This window comes from Theileria parva (genome assembly GCF_000165365.1).
Source record: "Theileria parva strain Muguga chromosome 4 map unlocalized ctg_529, whole genome shotgun sequence".
Taxonomy (NCBI): domain Eukaryota; phylum Apicomplexa; class Aconoidasida; order Piroplasmida; family Theileriidae; genus Theileria; species Theileria parva.
In genome coordinates this window covers 1,176,783-1,194,637 of record NW_876246.1, presented here as the reverse complement: position 1 = coordinate 1,194,637, position 17,855 = coordinate 1,176,783, and the positions used below count along the sequence as shown (strand labels likewise).

Here is a 17,855-nt window from a genome sequence, read left to right as displayed (position 1 = left end):
TATTTTATTACATTTCCCCATCTACACATTGGAATCATTGATGTTGAATAGATAATGTTTTCTCAAACATTATTAAAATTGTATAAAATAAATATTCTTAGAGATAGAAATAGGTATTTTACAACCAAATTCCTTAGTGAGCATTCTGGATGGCATTTAAAAGTATCACTGTGTTTGGAAAGGCAACCTCTCCAATACACAGAAAATGAAATCGATAAACTATTTAGAGAATTCTCAGAATTATGGGCTTTTAAAACTAAAAATACGCTCAGGATTCCATCACTTTCAACAATTGAACGTAAAATAACACACAAACTTGAGAGATCTAAAGAATCGCCAACAAAGTCACCTGTTACAGATACACCTGAATCAAAGAAGGAAATAACTCAAGAAGATGATTTGGAGTCTTTACTAAGCTCAGAATTAGATTTAAATTTGTTACCTAGGAGGTCCAGAAGAGTGTTGGACAAAGATAAAGTAAGTTTCAACTTTATAGATATAATGTGTTAGACTGAAAAGGTTTCTAAAGTACAATCAGATGATGATTTGCATAATTTAAAAAGATTCCCCAAAAGTTGGTTATTTTTTCTAATAAAATACAAGGACTCACCCTGGTCATTACCAGTTACTGACCTTTACTATGGTGATTCAATTAGAGAGGTGAGAATTTTTATCTTTAAACCACAATTAACTCACTAATTTGTAATTTAGACCCTTTTCCGTCTATGTGATGAACAAATTTCTAACACTTACAGGCCCTACTTTCTGGGCTACTCACCCTTCACATATCAGCAGTTGCCTTTGCCAACACACAGAAACTCAAGATTTTCATCAAAAGAATCAGAAATAGAAGGAGAAAAGGTTAATTTACAAATTTTTAAAATTATTTATAGATTTTTTACTATAGAGCTAGGCATATCTCTTCTACCGAGATTGGAGACTTAGTAACTGATGGTGTTGAAGACTTTGCATGGTGTACATTCGACGAACTTGTATCAAAGTTGGATAGATCAAAGTTCCATAAGGTTATAAACTCACTTCCAATATTTAACGATATTTGATGCAACATGTAATATATACAACATTAATGTAGTATAATATACACTGCATAATATACATAGTGTGTATATTACTATTGGAGGGATTTTACTATTATAAGTGCGATATCGTACATTTTATTTAAATCATCATCTGATACACCAGTAAGTCCCATGAGGTTCAAAGGCTGTAACTGAACTTCTTCAGAGCCAATTTTCCTCAAACAGTAAATTGAAAAGTTAACACTTATTTGCTCATCTTCTCTTGTTGGGTCCAAGAGGTAGTAGTTTAAACATTTACAAAAAGTCACAGTATATGGTACATAATTGATGAATATTCTCTTTTTATCATCGTTTAACAGGAATTTTTGAAGCTTATCAAGTGAAAAATCGAGGCCAAATTGACACTCTAGTAAACTATTGTTCATAGTTAATACCTCCTTATCCTGAAAAGGGGTTAATGAGGCTAGAGAAATATATATATTAATCTTAGTGTACAATTACCTGAGATACCACATCTTTAAAATTCAATTTAGTTAATAATGAAGGATAAAAGTCATTAGAATCAGGATATAGTATTACAAATGGAAATTTAGAAAAGAGTAAACAGTATGAGCATGCAAGGAAACACATATCCAGTAAATTCCCGTCATATTCATCGCAGGTGATCTCCATACTCAGTTTCCATCTAAGCTTATTTTTGCTTAAATATTTTAATATTGGATCATTTTGTTGCGATTCAAATAGAGATGATGTTAAAATGTCATAGCAAAATTGATCATTAGGCACTACTTCCGATGAGTTAAGCACCTTCTCAATAAGATCAGACACGAGATGTGTGATGTTAATACATGGTCCATTAATGTCATAAACTTCGTTTACTACGTGTTTTGGTAAAATTACGTTAACTGAGAATACATCAGTGTTTTGGAAAAGAGTTGGTAGATCCTCCAGTAGTATTAAATCACCTATTAATTTACAGTTGTAATGGGAATTTCCACAAGTTAAGTATATGGAAGAAATTAATACTTTCTTCAAACTCTTTAAACAGTGTTTGTTTGAATTCAATGTGTGTTTTAACGATCTTGTGTTAGATGAGTAATCATCAGAAGAAAGCGTTGAATTTAACAAGTCCTTCACTGAAGTTTTGCGATAAGAACACAATTTCCTGCCATCAGGTCTGATTCCTTCCTTTAAAAAATTATCGTAAAAGTTCAAAGGATCGACATGACGATACACCTCACTTGCGACTTTATACTCTTGAGATAGAGTCAAGAGATGATCTTCCATTTACAAAAATATCATACATAAAGTATAAAATAAAAAAAGTAAATGACAATTTAAATCCCTCATAATTTAGTGAGCAATCAGGTATCAGCGTGATGAGGTAATAAAATATCTTCATCATTTTTATTCTGCTGTTTTTTGTTTAATTGTTCAAAATTTTAAAATTTAAATTTGTTTTTGATATTTTGAATGTTTAAATTTTATTTTTAGTCTCCAAACTGCATTTATTTCGTCCATTTAAGTTTTATTACTATTATTATCAATTACGAAAACACATTTACATAATTACTGATTTATTAATTTTTATTTTTATTTTTAACGTTGTATTCATATAAATAATCATTGTGGGCCACTTTATACCGTAAATACCAATTACCAAATTTTGTACTAATATAACCAAGTCGAATTTGTGTTATATCACGATTCATATTAGATCTAATATGTTTTTATGATAATTAGATGAAACACATCCTGACACTAACTTATTATCTGGTACACATTTTTGCGTGATTTTCGCCTTTACGACCATTTCTGCATTTGGATCTTTAATGTTTCCGAATACAATTGTTTTGTAAAATATTTCCCTTAAATTATATCTAAAGAACAGACCTATAAATGTAGTAGCGAGATGTGCTATTTAATCTGAGCAGCAGCATAACGACACTTTTAGATGAGAAAAAAAATCGCTGAAATTTTGAGTCAGTTAACTAACTCTGACAAATGTTCATTAAGTTTGTGAAAATCGCCAAAGAAAATTTTTAATCGCAATGAATTAAGCATTCAAATTAATATTTATTTTGTTAATGTTTTATTAAGTAAATAAATATAAAGGTCCAACTAAAAACTTTTGTATTTACTCTTTCAACTTTAATCGCTTTAAAATTAATAATATAAATTTTATATTATAATAAGCATACACTTATTAAAATGGATAATGTCTTAAACACACAAGATTATCAGTGTGTCTTACAGAATCAGAATTACGACTCCTTGAAGGGTCACAACTATGAAAATTTCATGAATTCTGACCAATTTCTTGAGGAAAATTGTTATCAAGAATATCCAAATGTAAACAAAGGCGAAGAATATACACCCTCAAACGGTTACGAAAATTACAAAAACAGTAACAGTTCAAATATTGATGAAAATATAATGACTAATTATAAAATGGATGAGGAATTTAATAATTACAAGTTGGATAATTATAATTTGGATTATAATTATGGCTACAATGGAGTAAATGGGTACACATTACCAGATAACACAAAGTGTGTAAACGGTAACGATAAAATGGTTGCTAATGGAAACATACAAGGATACTCAAACAAAAACTATGTTGATAGTGTAAGTACGACATGTGGAGTTGATAGTGCTAATAAAGATGCTTGTTATTATGATCAATATCAGTACTATATGAATTATCCAGTCATGTATAACATGCCTAACATACAGAACCCTAACACTATGGTCACTATTAGTAATTTACCCGATAATATGATCAACGAAACTAAGTTAATGAATTTGAAAGATGCAGATAAATTCAGCAACAGCACTATTGAAAACGATAGCGTATCTGATGTTGATTGTACTGACGGAACAAATCCTCCTGCTAACAGAAGTGACCCTATCTACACAGCCATTAGCGGTTTGAAGTGGAAGAGTAAGAGTAAAAAGTGGGTTGTAAGATGGGATAATCCTATTACTAACAGGAGAGTATACAAATACTTCTCAGGAACGCGCTATGGGTTCCTCGGTGCTCATAAAAGAGCCAAATATTATCTCGAATTTCTGAACGCATCAGTTGGAAAGATACAAAATACTAGTCCTGGAAATCCATTTTGTAGACGTACTGAAGGACCGCCCAAAGGCAAACAGAACAAATCACTAATTAGGAAAATGTACTTTTCCGCTCAAAATGACAATGCTTACCAACACGAGTACATGAACTCGATGATGAACTGCAATCACAGTGGACAAAATTTAATAAATTATAGTCAAACTCTAGAAAGTCAAATGGGTTACAATGGTGAGTTTATGCCTAGAAATGGTCAAAATTTCAATCGTAGCAGTGAAGTTATGGATTTTAACAACAAGGTAGGAAGTACCATGGATAACCCCTGGTTCTTTAACCAACACCAAATGTTCAATAATTACTAATGTTTTATCACATATCAATTCACATTAATAATAAAAAATTATTTATACCAAAATTTTCACAATAAATTAACAATAGGAATTACAAAATTATTCTTCAGATTCTACTTGAACTTCATCATTTTTTAAATCAATGTAAAGCCTCTAAAGAAGAATTAAAACGTAATACATACCCCTTTGTTAACATGTTTCCAAATACAGTCACAAACCGAGCTCAGACAGAAACAAGAAATACAGCCTCCAAAAATAGTAAACAACCAATATCGATGTGTATGTTTTAAAACATGTTCATATATCCTAAATGAATTAAAATTAATAATTATATAATTATATCACCTTGTACTGTTGACAAAGTTGTATAAAGAGGCGAACACATCTTTGCCCTTTCTGCTCTTTTTTAAACTTTCTAAAATACGTTTAGAATATTTATCTGAAAAAGGACTTCCAAAAACCATTTTTACAGCATATAATTATGTGATAATTTAATAAACTATGTAGCCCGACCCAAATATGATATTTGAAAATTTTGGAAAATCATATATAAAATAAACACATATAAAATCTAAGTCTTAAATACTATTATAAAAATTAAAAAAGTATTTCCAAATGTCAAATTAAATCTGAACCAAAAATGATGTTGGATTCTTCCTCGTTGACCTCTGCAATGAATTATTAAGGTATTAAACACACCTTCCAGGGTACACTTGCAGATTCCATCCAAAGGGAAATCCTAAACATAATAATTAACCAATACTCTTACTGATATATTCTTAAACTCTAAAATTTTCTTGTTCTTAAATGAGTAGTTCATTTTCCAGGGCATTACGTTATGTTCAACTTGTGGTAAATGTGGGTTAAAATCTTCACTTAATATTTTTTGTATATCTTTATAAGGGTTTATATCAGTCGTGCATCCAATGTTCATTGTTATCACACATAAATAAATTATTCTATACAAAATATAATAATATAACGATTTAATCTCCATTATTTTTATTTGATAATGGAAATCTTATAAGATCCATGATTGAATTGAGAGTGTTTTAAATTTCAATAAACCAGGGAATCCTAATGTGTAAGTATAACAAACATTAATGTGTAGTAAAAATAAAAACAATTAATACAAAAAATTAGTATATAAAATTAAAATAAATATAAAACAAAAATAAATTAATTATTATAATATAAATAATAAATTATATTAGTAAATTAATAATGATATCACCCTATATTAATCATTATTTTTAATTATGTTTATTTATATTTATGTATTTATATTCGAATAAATTAATTCGAAATAGAAATATCATCTCAAATTCTTATACCACTTTAGTTAATCTCAATTGTTTTTATTATTCTGTTTCATTTTTTAACAACAATGTAACATTATATCGAACTTTGTACAATAAAACATATAACAATTATAATAAATTTAATAAACGATGGTATTACTCATTATCAAATGAAGAAAATCGCAATTGTAGCTCAATTTCTGACTCCCTTAATGAAAGACGAAATAATACTGAGAATCTTCTCTCGGAAAATAAGAATTTTCTAATTAAGGATAAAACAAATGACTTTGGAGATGATTCAGCCCAGAAGGATCGGGATTCTAACCTGAATAATTTAGCTGAGAAACAAAATTCTGTTGAGAATATAAATGGGTTGGAGGATAGTGTGTTGAAAACTCTCATAAATGAAGGCTTCAAAGATATGGATGAATACATATTTGAAAAGATTGACAAGTGTATTTTGAAAGATTTGGACAGTTTCAGCATTTCGGATATCAGTAACCTTTTACAACTAACATTGAAGAATTATTATAGCCAGAATCTAATTGAGGCTTTGATTTTGAAGTTACAGCAATCTAAACCCTCGGACTTACACGTGGGAACGCTGGCACTGCTTATACAAAATTTAGGTAGAATTCAGCCAGCAGACTTTCAATTGGAAACTCTGAGTGATTTTTTTGATAAAACGTGTGAACATTTAGTTAAACTTGATAACGTGTCAGAATCTCATTTCTCTTCAATTGTTTATGGGTTCCAGAGACTACATTATGTAAACTATGAATTTCTCTCAGAAGTAGTGAAAAGATATAAGAAGGATAATAACTTCAATGTCAACTCAATAACAATATCACTTAGCTCAATGGTAAAGCTTAACTATTTCAACATTGACTTGATACTACACATATATAGAATAATTAGTAAGTCACTATCACACATGACACTTCAAACAACAATACAACTGTTAAACACGATTTCTAAAATACATGATACAATTTCAAATGAACACAATGACACTAGAGTTGATTCAGAGGATACTAGTGGTAAAACAGACGATTCTGAGGATAGTTTATGTAAAGAATTGGAGACTGAAGATGAATGCAAATTAGACGATATAGGTACTAACATGTGTATAGTTTCAGCTGAAAAGAAGAATAAACTGTACAAATACAATTATAAACTGGTTAATTATATACTGAAAATAATCTGTAAAAATTACTTGGATCAGTTGAATGTGGTTCAGATAAGTATAGTATTAAACACGCTTAACAAGTTAAATTTTAGGAAAGTAACATATTTATCAAAACTAGTAAATACAATACCGAATAATAGTACCCGAGATGAAGTGGTGGCAGAGAAAAAACCAAAAAATCTATACGCATTCAGTTACCTACCAAAGCCACCATTTAACTATCAACAAACATGCAAAAAACTACAATCTGTTGAGCCAAATAATTTAATACTGATTTGTGACGCGATCACGGGGTTAGAATATTATACAGAATATAGCCTTAATATACTGTTCATCATTAAGGATATAATTAACCCTATACTACATGAATTAAAGTCTACTAACATACTCATGTACCTTCTGTCATTCACTAATATTTGTTTTAATAATTATCAATTAAATGAAGAATGCAAGTTAAACACAAGTAATAAGACAAAAAAGATACCAGCAAGTGAAGTTAGTACCATATTAAAACTATTAAACTACTATGAAAATTATGATAATAATTGGTATGACAAGGAGAATTCAAGGCATAATAGTATGGACAAGGAGATTGAGACACGAGAAATATTGTTAAAGAAGGTTAAAAATAGGCTAAATAGAAGTTATTGGAAGGAAGAACTGGTATTAAATTGTATGGAGAATTTAATACGCCATTTAACATATATCAAGTCGTCACCAAGTATGCTGAGGAAGTTCAAGTTTTTCTACACACTCCTGATGAATAATGTGTATCTTCAATCGTTTCCAATTTACTATAATTTAGAAGACGGAAAAGTGTATGAAGAAAGTGACTTAACAGAGAGAGTTTCAATGACTAATGCAATACCGATGGTGATACCAGAGAATCTGGTAGAAATATACAATGAATTGTATGATTCAAAAGAGAGTAATGAACCAGAAGTGTTGGAATTTGATAATAAAAGAATGTATGTAGATAAACAAATAAATTGCTTTAAATTAGATATACTAATTGAAAATAAATGAGTTTAATGTAGTAAAAATAACATTTACGTGATTCGCTATTATACCTAAGAGTACATGAACGATTCATATGAATGCGAACTACCTGAATTATTTAAAAAATTGCATGAAAAATGAAAATCCTACTCATTCTGCTGAATCTTGTACTTATACAAGGCTATAAACGTAATTTTCATATTAATTTGACACTAGAAGATGATAACGGAGCTATACAAATTAATGACATTAAACTGTCAGATGATAAAAATCAGCACGAAAATCCACAACCAAATAAAATAAATAACGCACAGGGTGGATATAATGATAATAATCAGAGGCAGAGTAATGAAGTGCATCCGAGATATAATACGAGGAATCAGAATCAATATCAACAAAGAACTCCAGTGAGTCCACAACCGACACCACCTGCAACCAATAACAGGAGTCCTCAAATGTACAATAATAGAAATGCAAGACCGTGTATAATGAATAATATAAACTGTGCACTGTCTGGAGCTAATGGAGAGAAGTTGGAACACTGTTTATCATGTGCAAACGCTATATATTCAGGGTCCAACTGCAACAAATATGAGCCTTTATCACTGTTATCATTGTTTTCAAAGACTACTTATGGAAAAAATAGTGCTGGAAATTCACTGCTAGAACTAGAGGCTGAAGCAACTGACTTGAATCTGGAAGGCTTGAGACCATTAAACATTAAGCCTAAAGTATCAGTGCACGATTTGTTATATTCATATGATAAGGTGAGAGCATTTTTATAGAATTTATTAAATTCAGAACCATTTGAATCCCAGAGATCCATACTGTAACGATTATGAATGTATAAGATTAAAAGATAGAAATAGTTGTATATCAAGACTATATCCACAGAATCAGTTTGGATGGTAAAAAATTTTTACTAAGAATTTATTATAAGACTATTTAATCTAAAGAATAAATATCTAACATTTTCTTAGTGGAAGTTGTTGGATATTTGCAAACACACTCCATTTGGAGATTTTGCTGTGTATGGAAAGTGCTACAAAACAAGTGAGAAGATTCTCTGAGATGTATATTGCGTCATGCCTAAGCATAGGTAACAGAGATCCTTGCAAGGGAGGAAACACATACGACTTCAGCCAAATCATCTCACAATTTGAATGTAAATTATACGCTTTCATTTGATTTTAGTTATACCGAGTAAGGACAATGTGAAGTATGATGTTCCGGTGTTGAACACATGCCCAAAGTGGGATTACGGTTGGATAAACCAGAAGCCTAGAATAGAATTACTGTCACCGAAAACTAATAAATTGAACTCGTTCAAAGGATTCATACTGGTAATGAAATATATATCTGAATTAATATTTTTTAGATTAAAAGGGAAGAGTATGGTGATAAAAACGAGTTTATAAACTTGGTAAAGGATATGATAAAGGAAAAGGGTAGTGTAGTGATCAGCATGAAAGGGAAATCAGTACTAAAACCAGATCACGATGGCACAAAAGTTCTTAATCTCTGTCATTATGGAAACGGGTATCTAATTAAAAATTTTAATAGTCACAATATTGTTTAGAACCCATTCGATGGTTATAATTGGATATGGTAACTATGTGAATGAGTATAATGAAAACCGGAGATATTGGTTAATTCGGAACAGCTGGGGACCAAATTGGGGCGATAAAGGAAACTTCAGACTAGATATGGTAATTTAATATAAAATGATAAATTGACTTTAGGATGGACCTGGAAACTGCAATGGAAATGTTTTTGAATATGCAGGTAACAAACACATGTTATCAGAAAATATTATTAGTTGTACTAAATGTGAAGATAAATAAGAATACAAGCAGAGTAAGATATGGATATGTGCCTCAGAAGTTATCAAGACTCAGTAACGGTGTAACAAAGAAGATTAATGTGAAATTCGATAATAAAGTATACTCAAGACTGTTATTCCTAGAAGGTAAAAACAATTATTCTAAATATATTATAGGACAAGGGAATTCTCAAATTGACTGTAACAGGGCATTTAGTATAAATAAGGATAGGAATGAAGAATGTGTAGAGAAATGTGAACGAAATTTAGAAAAGTGTAAATCATACGAATTAAAAGATGTGGGTCTTTGTCTCTTCTCTATTGACAATGACTATGACTGTATGATGTGTGGTGTGTAAACTATTCAATTTCAAAGGAGTTACCACACGAACATTTCCTAGTGGAATTTGGTATATCCAAAGTAAATTTAGAACCAATCAATTCCTCCTGGAAATCTAATGTACAAGATTTAATGAGCTCTATGGATTCATTGTTACTAAATATTTTAATGTCGTTATCATATATTAACAAGCTATTATTATCGAACCCGTTTAAAACATTAAAGTGGTACTGGAAACCTGAACAACCTCCTCCAGTTACATTTATATGCAAGTGTTTATTCATTTCCTTTAAACTTTTAAGTCTTCTTAGGGCATTGCTTGTTATGTTTAACAATTTAATCATTTTAAAATATAAATTATAAAAAGAAATCCAGAGGAGCTATTGTGTCATCTCGAGGTCTAAAAATGACACAAGTTGTACCTTTCTTTATACAGTTTCTGTAAATTTCATTAAAATATCTTAACTTTGTACAGAATATCAAGTTTTTTAATGTCTTGCATAGGAACATACAACAAAACGAATAGTAATTTAAAGGGCAAGAAAATGTTGGAAACTTATTTATCGAGTTTGAAATGTGTGACTTGTTTTTATTGTAATAACTGTAATTAGTTGAATCAACAATGTTATTGTTTAACAATAACAAATTTAAATAGAATCTGAAAGAAATGAAAATTGGTAAAAGTACCTTAAGTTGGTAGAAATGTTATAATACACAATTCTAGTTAAAGTTCTGACAAAATTATTGTACAATTTTTGATTCAAATGTTTAAGTTCAGATTTTGCAATGAAATGATTGAAATTGGAGTTAATTTTAAGAAGAATGATACCAACAACGCGAGTAATAGCTAATCTCCTATTCTCAATTAAAATATCCCTTTGATGTATTTTCAAATTATTATCAACTAAGTTTTTAAAATATTCTATATCGTATTCTGAAAGCCTAACATTGGAATCCAATGCAGTTTGTGTAATTTCATTTTTTTGATTTTTATTTTCAGTTTGAGTAGATTTTGAAGAAACTTTTACAATTTTATTTTTTAAATCATTATTTGGTCTGTAACTCGTGAATTCTTCATCATAGTCAATGTCGAAATTTCTCGACACTAAAAATATTTTAAAAACAACTAATTATATTAATAAGAAATAAATATTAATAAAATAAAAAATAACAAATATAATATAATAAAATGTGGATTAATTGTTTTTAATTTAACCCATTTTATCGTTCTTGGTACAACTCATCCCCTTAAAGAAGGATTTAATCTTGTTGGATTTTTTCCTCCTCAAACCCCTTATCATTGTGTCATTCATTATCATTTTGGATATATTTTACAAAATTTGGTGAAGTAAATTCACTAATTCATGAGAACATAAATGTCGAGATGTGTTATGAATAATCAAATAATTGCATATGAATATATAAAAATTAATATAATATGATAGATATATTAAATAATTGTTATATGAAAATGAAATGTAAGAAGATCAATGAGCCATCATAGGTGTTAAGTTAGGAGAACAAAATTTCTGAACTTAATCAGTTTACAAGTTAAAGTAATAAAAAATAAAATTATTATAAGTTGGAATGAATAAAAAATAATTAAATGTGTGAACAAATAATAAGTATTTATGCGACCCTACAATGATATCAAATTGATCTTGAAAGAGACGAGATTTAAACCAGAACTTACTTTGTATAAAATGATTCAAATGTAGTAATTTATTAAATTCCTGGATATGGAAGATATTTGCTTCGAAATATCTTCTAGCGTTTCAAAGGCGCTTCCAGCCTTTGTCAAACAGCAGTACGACACAGATTGTAGCATATTTTTAGATTTCATCGAAGAACGTTGGAAAAATGCAGAATTGTCGTCAATGCTTACCTGCATCGACAAGTATCTACAGTATACCTGCGGCGAAAATAGCCAACCGACTCTAGAACTAATGAACATTTTGGTACCAATCGGAAGAAAATTGTGGTTCATATCAATGTATAGTATAATAAAAAGTAATAACTTAGATGTGTATTATAGTGAGTCTGAACTTGACCAAGTATCGATATTTCAGAATAAGCTGTCTTTGAAGCTAAAAGTACGCTCGTGTAAATTATTAAACTCTATTTTGGAATGCTGCGTACAGCTTTTATACTCCATCTGGGAAAATGGATGCAAAGATAGAGCTGAACACTTTAATAAGATATTAGATTTCGTAAGGATTGAAGTGATTCTTAAGGCACTGGAGAATTACTTTAGCCCCGACTATGCACATAGAATGGCAGTGAGTTACAATAAAAGAAGGTCCTGGATAACCTCCTTGGTGAGACTATCATCACTAATAAGAAGAATTTGGATATTTAGAAGAGATATCGGAAACTTTCTAATTAATTATATTTTGCGCTATAATAATCAGGACTTCTCAGATTTGGAGTCCACTCAAAATCATACAAATTTGACTTTCTCTGAACATTTGTCAGATGTTTCAAGTCCAGATGAACCAATGAGTGAGGAATTTGTTAAAGAATTAAGTAATATTGAAATAGATGTGGGAAATTGTGTAATATTTTACAAGATCCGTGTCATACTATTGTTGTGTCCGAACAGCACGCTTTATGATTTACTAGTTAACGGATTACTGTTTAAGTGGTGGGACGTGGTGAACGGAGATATTGTACCATCATGGCACCCAGTGTTCTTAACATTTTTCTTCAGAGCAGCTAAGTTTGGCTGGGCTACAGACCAGTGTGTGTGCCCATACTTTAAGGGTAAAATACAAACAATATTCAACATCACACTCAATTCGTTCCTTTTGCCAAATAAGCCAAAACTTGAAAAGTACAACGAAATCATGCCAGGAGAATACACATGTCTTTTACCCAAGACGTTTAAACTATTTAAAAAAACAGCTAAACTCCTGATTTTAATACTTCATGAGAATGACCTGTGCACTAGTAAGTTTAGATCATCACTATCACTTAACCATGAGTCAGATGCCATAACGTCAAATGGAGTAGAATTGTCTGACAGTGTGAGGGAAGAGACGGGAGAGTTTGATGAATCATTCGTGGATGATGATCCGGATGATATATTCACAAGTTTAAAACGCTTGATTAATATTCTGTACCCGTACGCACACCCATCAAGTAGCGGAAAGTGGTCACATAGTATATCACTATTTCTAAAATACCTAATAGTGTCACATTCAAGAAAATTGTTAAGACACAAGTATATCAATAAAGGACTAGAAACGGATGCGAGCGAGTCTGCGGAGGGAGGAGATAACATTTGTGACATGTTGTACACAATTAGTCTGATTGGAATATATAATAAGAATATGAAGATATGTAATAATTATGAAATCATCATAAGGAACATATGTTACATTAACAAGGAAGATTATTTAATCAGGGTTGTGGAGTATTTTACGGAAAGCCTGACAGAGTGCGCAGAACATAACAGGCTACTCACGTCAATAAGGGTGATAATACAACTAATACCACTGATTGTAAAGCACATGCCACATATTATCATGAATTTGTTTTATACGGCAATTTCGTACATTGCACTCTCAGAGCCGTTCATTAATATACAAATACTCCTACTAATATCCCTGATGCTGGAGTATCTCTTCAGTATTAAGAATAACCTTAAAAGCCTAAGTGAGGATAATAAGATTAGTCTGTTGACACCGAAGGATAGTTTGGGACAAGAAAATGCATTTGAAGGATCAAATGAAGCCTCGGAGGTATATGAAGAGTTGATGCTGCAGTTGAACGAGTTCAGTATAGTGTACGTGGACAAGGTTCTAGAGTTATACGAGAATATAAATGAGGTGGATTTGAAGGGAATGTCACTGATGAATAACGTAGACGTGTCAATTTACATATTGATAAAATCGACAATAATCAACCTCCTGTCAGTGGTGGATGACCAGACGATGTCAGTAATCCTGAACAAGTTAATGAAGTTTATCGACGAATATTCTTATAAACTGAGCATAATTAAGCATGTTACGTCAATTTTATCAAGTATTTCATATTTAAAAGGTATTGGACATACAACCAAGTTGATGATCAATAATGTACAAGGCTTATCGGAAGATGATAAGAGGTTAAGATTCCACTTAAATTGTTTGATTTCAGCAATTAGATACAATTTCAACAGTAATTATTTCAGCGAAATTGTGGAAGTAATTACCAAAGGTTTGGAGTACAAGGACAAACACGTTTACAAATTAGTTGTAAAACTCATTTATAGACTCAACCAGTCAATATATAACGTATATACCACATCAAACTTACCAACAAAAGAGTCAATGAATGGAGTTGTGGTGGATAATGGAGAAGCCTGTATTGGATGGTATGTGCCCACAATGGCCCAATATGAAATGTACAAACGGCTTGTATTGCTATTAATGGATTCAATTAATGGAAAATACAATGGGTTAAAGGATAAGAAACAGACTGATGACACTACAGATGACGATATTCTCAAGATTATAACACTATCCAAATATCTAGTCAAGTCCATAGTACTCTTTGACATAGAAATTAAAGACAAAGTTTTTCATAACAATGTCTCTCAGATGAGCCAGGACGTGAGTGAGAATGGAATGGAAGTGGATTCTGAAGACCGAATGATTTTTGACTACAACAAAGTTGTTAAATGTTTGAATGGACGAGTTGGGGATAATTTTACACTGAGAGGATTAGTGGAGAGATATATTATGGGAGTGGTGAGTAAAATATATAAAAAAGTTGATGGGTCAGTGGTGAGTGAGAAGTTGACCAAGTTCATTAACTTTTTAGCCTCTAAAAATTACTTCTCAACAGACATTTCAAATAATTATGACTTCATATTCAATTTGAAGCTGCAGAATAATGTGTCAATCACAACCACAAAACCAATGCTCAAATACATATCATTTCACTGCGGACTAACAAAGAATTCATACCTCATGGATATTAACTTCAGCTCATACATGACAATAGTACAGGACTACTATTACAACTTCATTAACCTCAGAAAGATAAACTATAACATGTTACGAAATAGGGTTGGACTAAAGCAGTTGGATAAGGCTGATGAAGTAACGAATCTGGACGACAAACTTGAAGTAAAGAAGTTGAATAACGCCGAGGTTAAAGGTTTGGTCGATTTAGTGGTGGTAAAAATGTGTGAATTAAACTATAAAAATGTTGTTAACAACAGCATAATGATCCTGAAGAGTGTGACGATGATCCATAAGAACATGAAGTATTATGTTCTATCAAGTGTGTTAAAGGAGCTGGTTGCAAGCGCAGATGACAATTTCACACTTTTCCATAACATTTTACCGCTATTTGATGCTAACACTCTGACTTATATTTCACTCAATTTTACACTCTTGGAGTTGTTCCTGTGGTTCTTTTTAAAGGTCATCTCAACTAATAACGACTCACTAATTAACAAGTACGACGTTTTGTTTATACTGTTCCTGAATCAAAGAGAACTGGATACTACAAGTGACAGGATAGGAAGAGTGGATTCAATAGAACAAACGTATTTTGAAGATTCTGAGAATGTAGACATGGAAAATATTGACACCCACGACACGCCATGTACAGTTAAAATCGATAAACTTTTGAGTGTTTTGAGGAGCTTGATGAGTGTAGTTGACGTGGAAAACTGGAGATTTAACTTGTATTTCTGCACTCTACTGCTGATATACAGCAGGTATGTGGTGTATGAAAACAAGTTCTTTTTCCACGTATTAAGTCTGTTGAACGACGTTAATAATAACTATCTGCAGTCTGTGGCCTTTCAGTACATACTCATCACACTCATGAGTCTGAATAGTGGTAGAGTGGCCGATCCTGTGATCAAGAAAAAGTTGCTAGATCTCGGTGTCATGGGCAGGATATTCAACGGCCTAGTATACTGTAACCACGATGTAAACACTCTGTCGTCGAATAACCTGTCCAGTATAGTAATGAATGTGATTAAATTTGACAAGTCATGGCCTAGGAATAGGATTCCAAGCAATTCAACCATATTGTCCAAGTACAACTTCTTTTTATCATATCATTACTTCAAGTTTCTAATGATCAACTCCCAAACGCCCGAGAAGCACGTCGAGTCTCTAGAAGCAATTTTACAAAACCTCATTCAAATCTCGAGTGATTATATCGAATATCATCTGAGTATGCTTTACACACTTATAGGCTGTAGAGTAGCTAAACTATTAGATACTTTAACCATTACCAAGATTAACTTTATTATAGGCCTGATGGAGATAATGGGAGGAGTGTTGAAGTGTGTATTAGAGTTGTGGAGCAGGTGTGGAAATCTATTTCCTAAGTTTATGTCATTTTTGTCAAAACATCTGAGTGAGATTAAACTTGAGTATATGGTACATTATATGGACGCAATGAGACTGGTGTTACAAGGTAAAAATGACTTTCAACCACTCATCAACTTTCTACTACACTGTAACGTGAACCATATGGACACTGTTGGAGCAGCGAGTGACAATGGAGCACTGTGTGATGAAATAAAGCAGCTGAAGTTATTCCAAGTGCTTTTACAGGAGAATATCAAAATTGATGAACAGGTGTTATCAAAGAAGATGGAGTTACTGTTGAAAGATATTGGAGTAAAGTCGTTCAAGATAAGAAATGAGATTTATACAATAGTAGCCTATGTAAGAGGATTTTATGGCATGAAGTTGGAAGTGCCAGACGACCCAGTTTTCGTAACGACCTACTACAAGATGAACCTGTACAACTTGGATGTAGAAGGAATATCAGGCCATATTAATACTATACAAAATGAAAAACTGACAAACGATATTTACAACGTTATATCTCACGTGCCAAGGGATAAAATACACTGTGTAGTAAAGCAGTTGGTAAGAAATATTGATAATAAAAGACTGAAGCTACTCGATATGATTTTCTTCGATAACGTTTTCTACATAGTTAATACCAAAACTATAAGACTACTGTTCAACAGTTATATTAACAAGTTGAATGCGAAATCGAACTTAACAAATGTTATCTCATCACTGAATGATGAAACTCTGAATAGGATCATCGGTAAAATTGATAAAAGCTTAAATAACATCGACGTCATCATCTGTATCGTTAATAGCATCAAATACAACATACCCAAATGGCTACCAACTCTCCTGCTATCATTGGTAACATTCAATTATCCACCTATTCAATCCTAAAATTATTACTTATTTAGCTATAAAATATGATATTCATTGATTTAAATTGTGTTTAAAAATGTTTAGGTGAAAAAGTATTATAATAGAGAGAATAAGACGACGATAGAGAGTACATTGCAGGATTTTTTCAAGTTACATTGCGACGACTGGAAACAGATTTACTGCAACACATTCACAAATGAACAGTTACAAGTCTTGAATATTTACAAAGGCTCGCCACTATACTTTAACTAGGCTAATAAGGTTTCTACAATTCACTCCATTATCAATAAAAAAGTATCAACTCTGCTAAAGTGTCATAAAAAGGTGTAAACTCTACATTAGCGTCATAAGGTGTAGACTATGCTATAATTGCATTCAATAACACCTTCATTACTCTACTTTAATTAGAGTCCAAACGGTTGTCAACTCAACTGTAATTAACCTAAATAAACGGCTCTAAACACTCTTGTAATTAAGCTTAATTTTCTATGTAACTGTGGGGAAATTGCTGTTACACATTTTAATTTATTTTTAATTCTTAT

General features: G+C 31.3%; 11 protein-coding genes across 11 annotated transcripts; 6 read left to right on the top strand and 5 right to left on the bottom strand.

The window, feature by feature from the left end:
- Positions 1 to 54: 54 nt before the first annotated feature.
- TpMuguga_04g00604 (39S ribosomal L46 family protein) lies at positions 55 to 1,099 on the top strand (the record flags this gene model as incomplete). Its single annotated transcript, XM_759146.2, has 4 exons — positions 55 to 477; positions 511 to 660; positions 712 to 861; positions 894 to 1,099. 4 exons carry the CDS (start codon positions 55 to 57, stop codon positions 1,059 to 1,061), a joined length of 891 nt encoding a protein of 296 aa, XP_764239.1. The 3' UTR covers positions 1,062 to 1,099.
- TpMuguga_04g00603 (uncharacterized protein) lies at positions 1,100 to 2,661 on the bottom strand. The gene is made up of 2 exons (XM_759145.2): positions 1,542 to 2,661; positions 1,100 to 1,483 (listed from the first exon to the last, which is right to left on the bottom strand). The coding sequence occupies exons 1-2, from the start codon at positions 2,325 to 2,327 to the stop codon at positions 1,133 to 1,135; spliced, it is 1,137 nt and encodes a 378-aa protein (XP_764238.1). The 5' UTR covers positions 2,328 to 2,661; the 3' UTR covers positions 1,100 to 1,132.
- Positions 2,662 to 2,677: 16 nt separating this feature from the next.
- Positions 2,678 to 4,481, top strand: TpMuguga_04g00602 (AP2 domain protein; the record flags this gene model as incomplete). Its single annotated transcript, XM_759144.2, has 1 exon — positions 2,678 to 4,481. Exon 1 carries the CDS (start codon positions 3,252 to 3,254, stop codon positions 4,479 to 4,481), a length of 1,230 nt encoding a protein of 409 aa, XP_764237.1. The 5' UTR covers positions 2,678 to 3,251.
- Positions 4,482 to 4,499: 18 nt separating this feature from the next.
- Positions 4,500 to 5,005, bottom strand: TpMuguga_04g02655 (ubiquinol-cytochrome C reductase UQCRX/QCR9-like family protein). Its single transcript, XM_061306205.1, has 3 exons — positions 4,815 to 5,005; positions 4,652 to 4,775; positions 4,500 to 4,622 (listed from the first exon to the last, which is right to left on the bottom strand). Exons 1-3 carry the CDS (start codon positions 4,931 to 4,933, stop codon positions 4,569 to 4,571), a joined length of 297 nt encoding a protein of 98 aa, XP_061161875.1. The 5' UTR covers positions 4,934 to 5,005; the 3' UTR covers positions 4,500 to 4,568.
- Positions 5,006 to 5,673, bottom strand: TpMuguga_04g02650 (putative integral membrane protein). The gene is made up of 3 exons (XM_061306204.1): positions 5,239 to 5,673; positions 5,169 to 5,208; positions 5,006 to 5,137 (listed from the first exon to the last, which is right to left on the bottom strand). Exons 1-3 carry the CDS (start codon positions 5,464 to 5,466, stop codon positions 5,088 to 5,090), a joined length of 318 nt encoding a protein of 105 aa, XP_061161874.1. The 5' UTR covers positions 5,467 to 5,673; the 3' UTR covers positions 5,006 to 5,087.
- Positions 5,674 to 5,744: 71 nt separating this feature from the next.
- Positions 5,745 to 8,002, top strand: TpMuguga_04g00600 (uncharacterized protein; the record flags this gene model as incomplete). Its single annotated transcript, XM_759142.2, has 1 exon — positions 5,745 to 8,002. One exon carries the CDS (start codon positions 5,745 to 5,747, stop codon positions 7,983 to 7,985), a length of 2,241 nt encoding a protein of 746 aa, XP_764235.1. The 3' UTR covers positions 7,986 to 8,002.
- A 93-nt stretch (positions 8,003 to 8,095) lies between these two features.
- Positions 8,096 to 8,743, top strand: TpMuguga_04g00599 (uncharacterized protein; the record flags this gene model as incomplete). The annotated part of the gene is made up of 1 exon (XM_759141.1): positions 8,096 to 8,743. One exon carries the CDS (start codon positions 8,096 to 8,098, stop codon positions 8,741 to 8,743), a length of 648 nt encoding a protein of 215 aa, XP_764234.1.
- Positions 8,744 to 8,990: 247 nt separating this feature from the next.
- Positions 8,991 to 10,139, top strand: SERA (Papain family cysteine protease family protein; the record flags this gene model as incomplete). The annotated part of the gene is given in 6 exon segments (XM_759140.1): positions 8,991 to 9,123; positions 9,153 to 9,301; positions 9,337 to 9,497; positions 9,538 to 9,667; positions 9,701 to 9,727; positions 9,744 to 10,139. The coding sequence occupies 6 exon segments, from the start codon at positions 8,991 to 8,993 to the stop codon at positions 10,137 to 10,139; spliced, it is 996 nt and encodes a 331-aa protein (XP_764233.1).
- A 1-nt stretch (position 10,140) lies between these two features.
- erpA (Iron-sulfur cluster insertion protein ErpA) lies at positions 10,141 to 10,464 on the bottom strand (the record flags this gene model as incomplete). Its single annotated transcript, XM_759139.1, has 2 exons — positions 10,141 to 10,276; positions 10,328 to 10,464. 2 exons carry the CDS (start codon positions 10,462 to 10,464, stop codon positions 10,141 to 10,143), a joined length of 273 nt encoding a protein of 90 aa, XP_764232.1.
- A 13-nt stretch (positions 10,465 to 10,477) lies between these two features.
- TpMuguga_04g00596 (uncharacterized protein) lies at positions 10,478 to 11,479 on the bottom strand (the record flags this gene model as incomplete). Its single annotated transcript, XM_061306035.1, has 3 exons — positions 11,337 to 11,479; positions 10,808 to 11,225; positions 10,478 to 10,778 (listed from the first exon to the last, which is right to left on the bottom strand). The coding sequence occupies exons 1-3, from the start codon at positions 11,437 to 11,439 to the stop codon at positions 10,478 to 10,480; spliced, it is 822 nt and encodes a 273-aa protein (XP_061161197.1). The 5' UTR covers positions 11,440 to 11,479.
- Positions 11,480 to 11,859: 380 nt separating this feature from the next.
- Positions 11,860 to 17,847, top strand: TpMuguga_04g00595 (uncharacterized protein; the record flags this gene model as incomplete). The annotated part of the gene is made up of 5 exons (XM_759137.2): positions 11,860 to 12,078; positions 12,120 to 12,130; positions 12,156 to 16,300; positions 16,382 to 17,298; positions 17,398 to 17,847. 5 exons carry the CDS (start codon positions 11,860 to 11,862, stop codon positions 17,563 to 17,565), a joined length of 5,460 nt encoding a protein of 1,819 aa, XP_764230.2. The 3' UTR covers positions 17,566 to 17,847.
- Between the last annotated feature and the right edge of the window lie 8 nt (positions 17,848 to 17,855).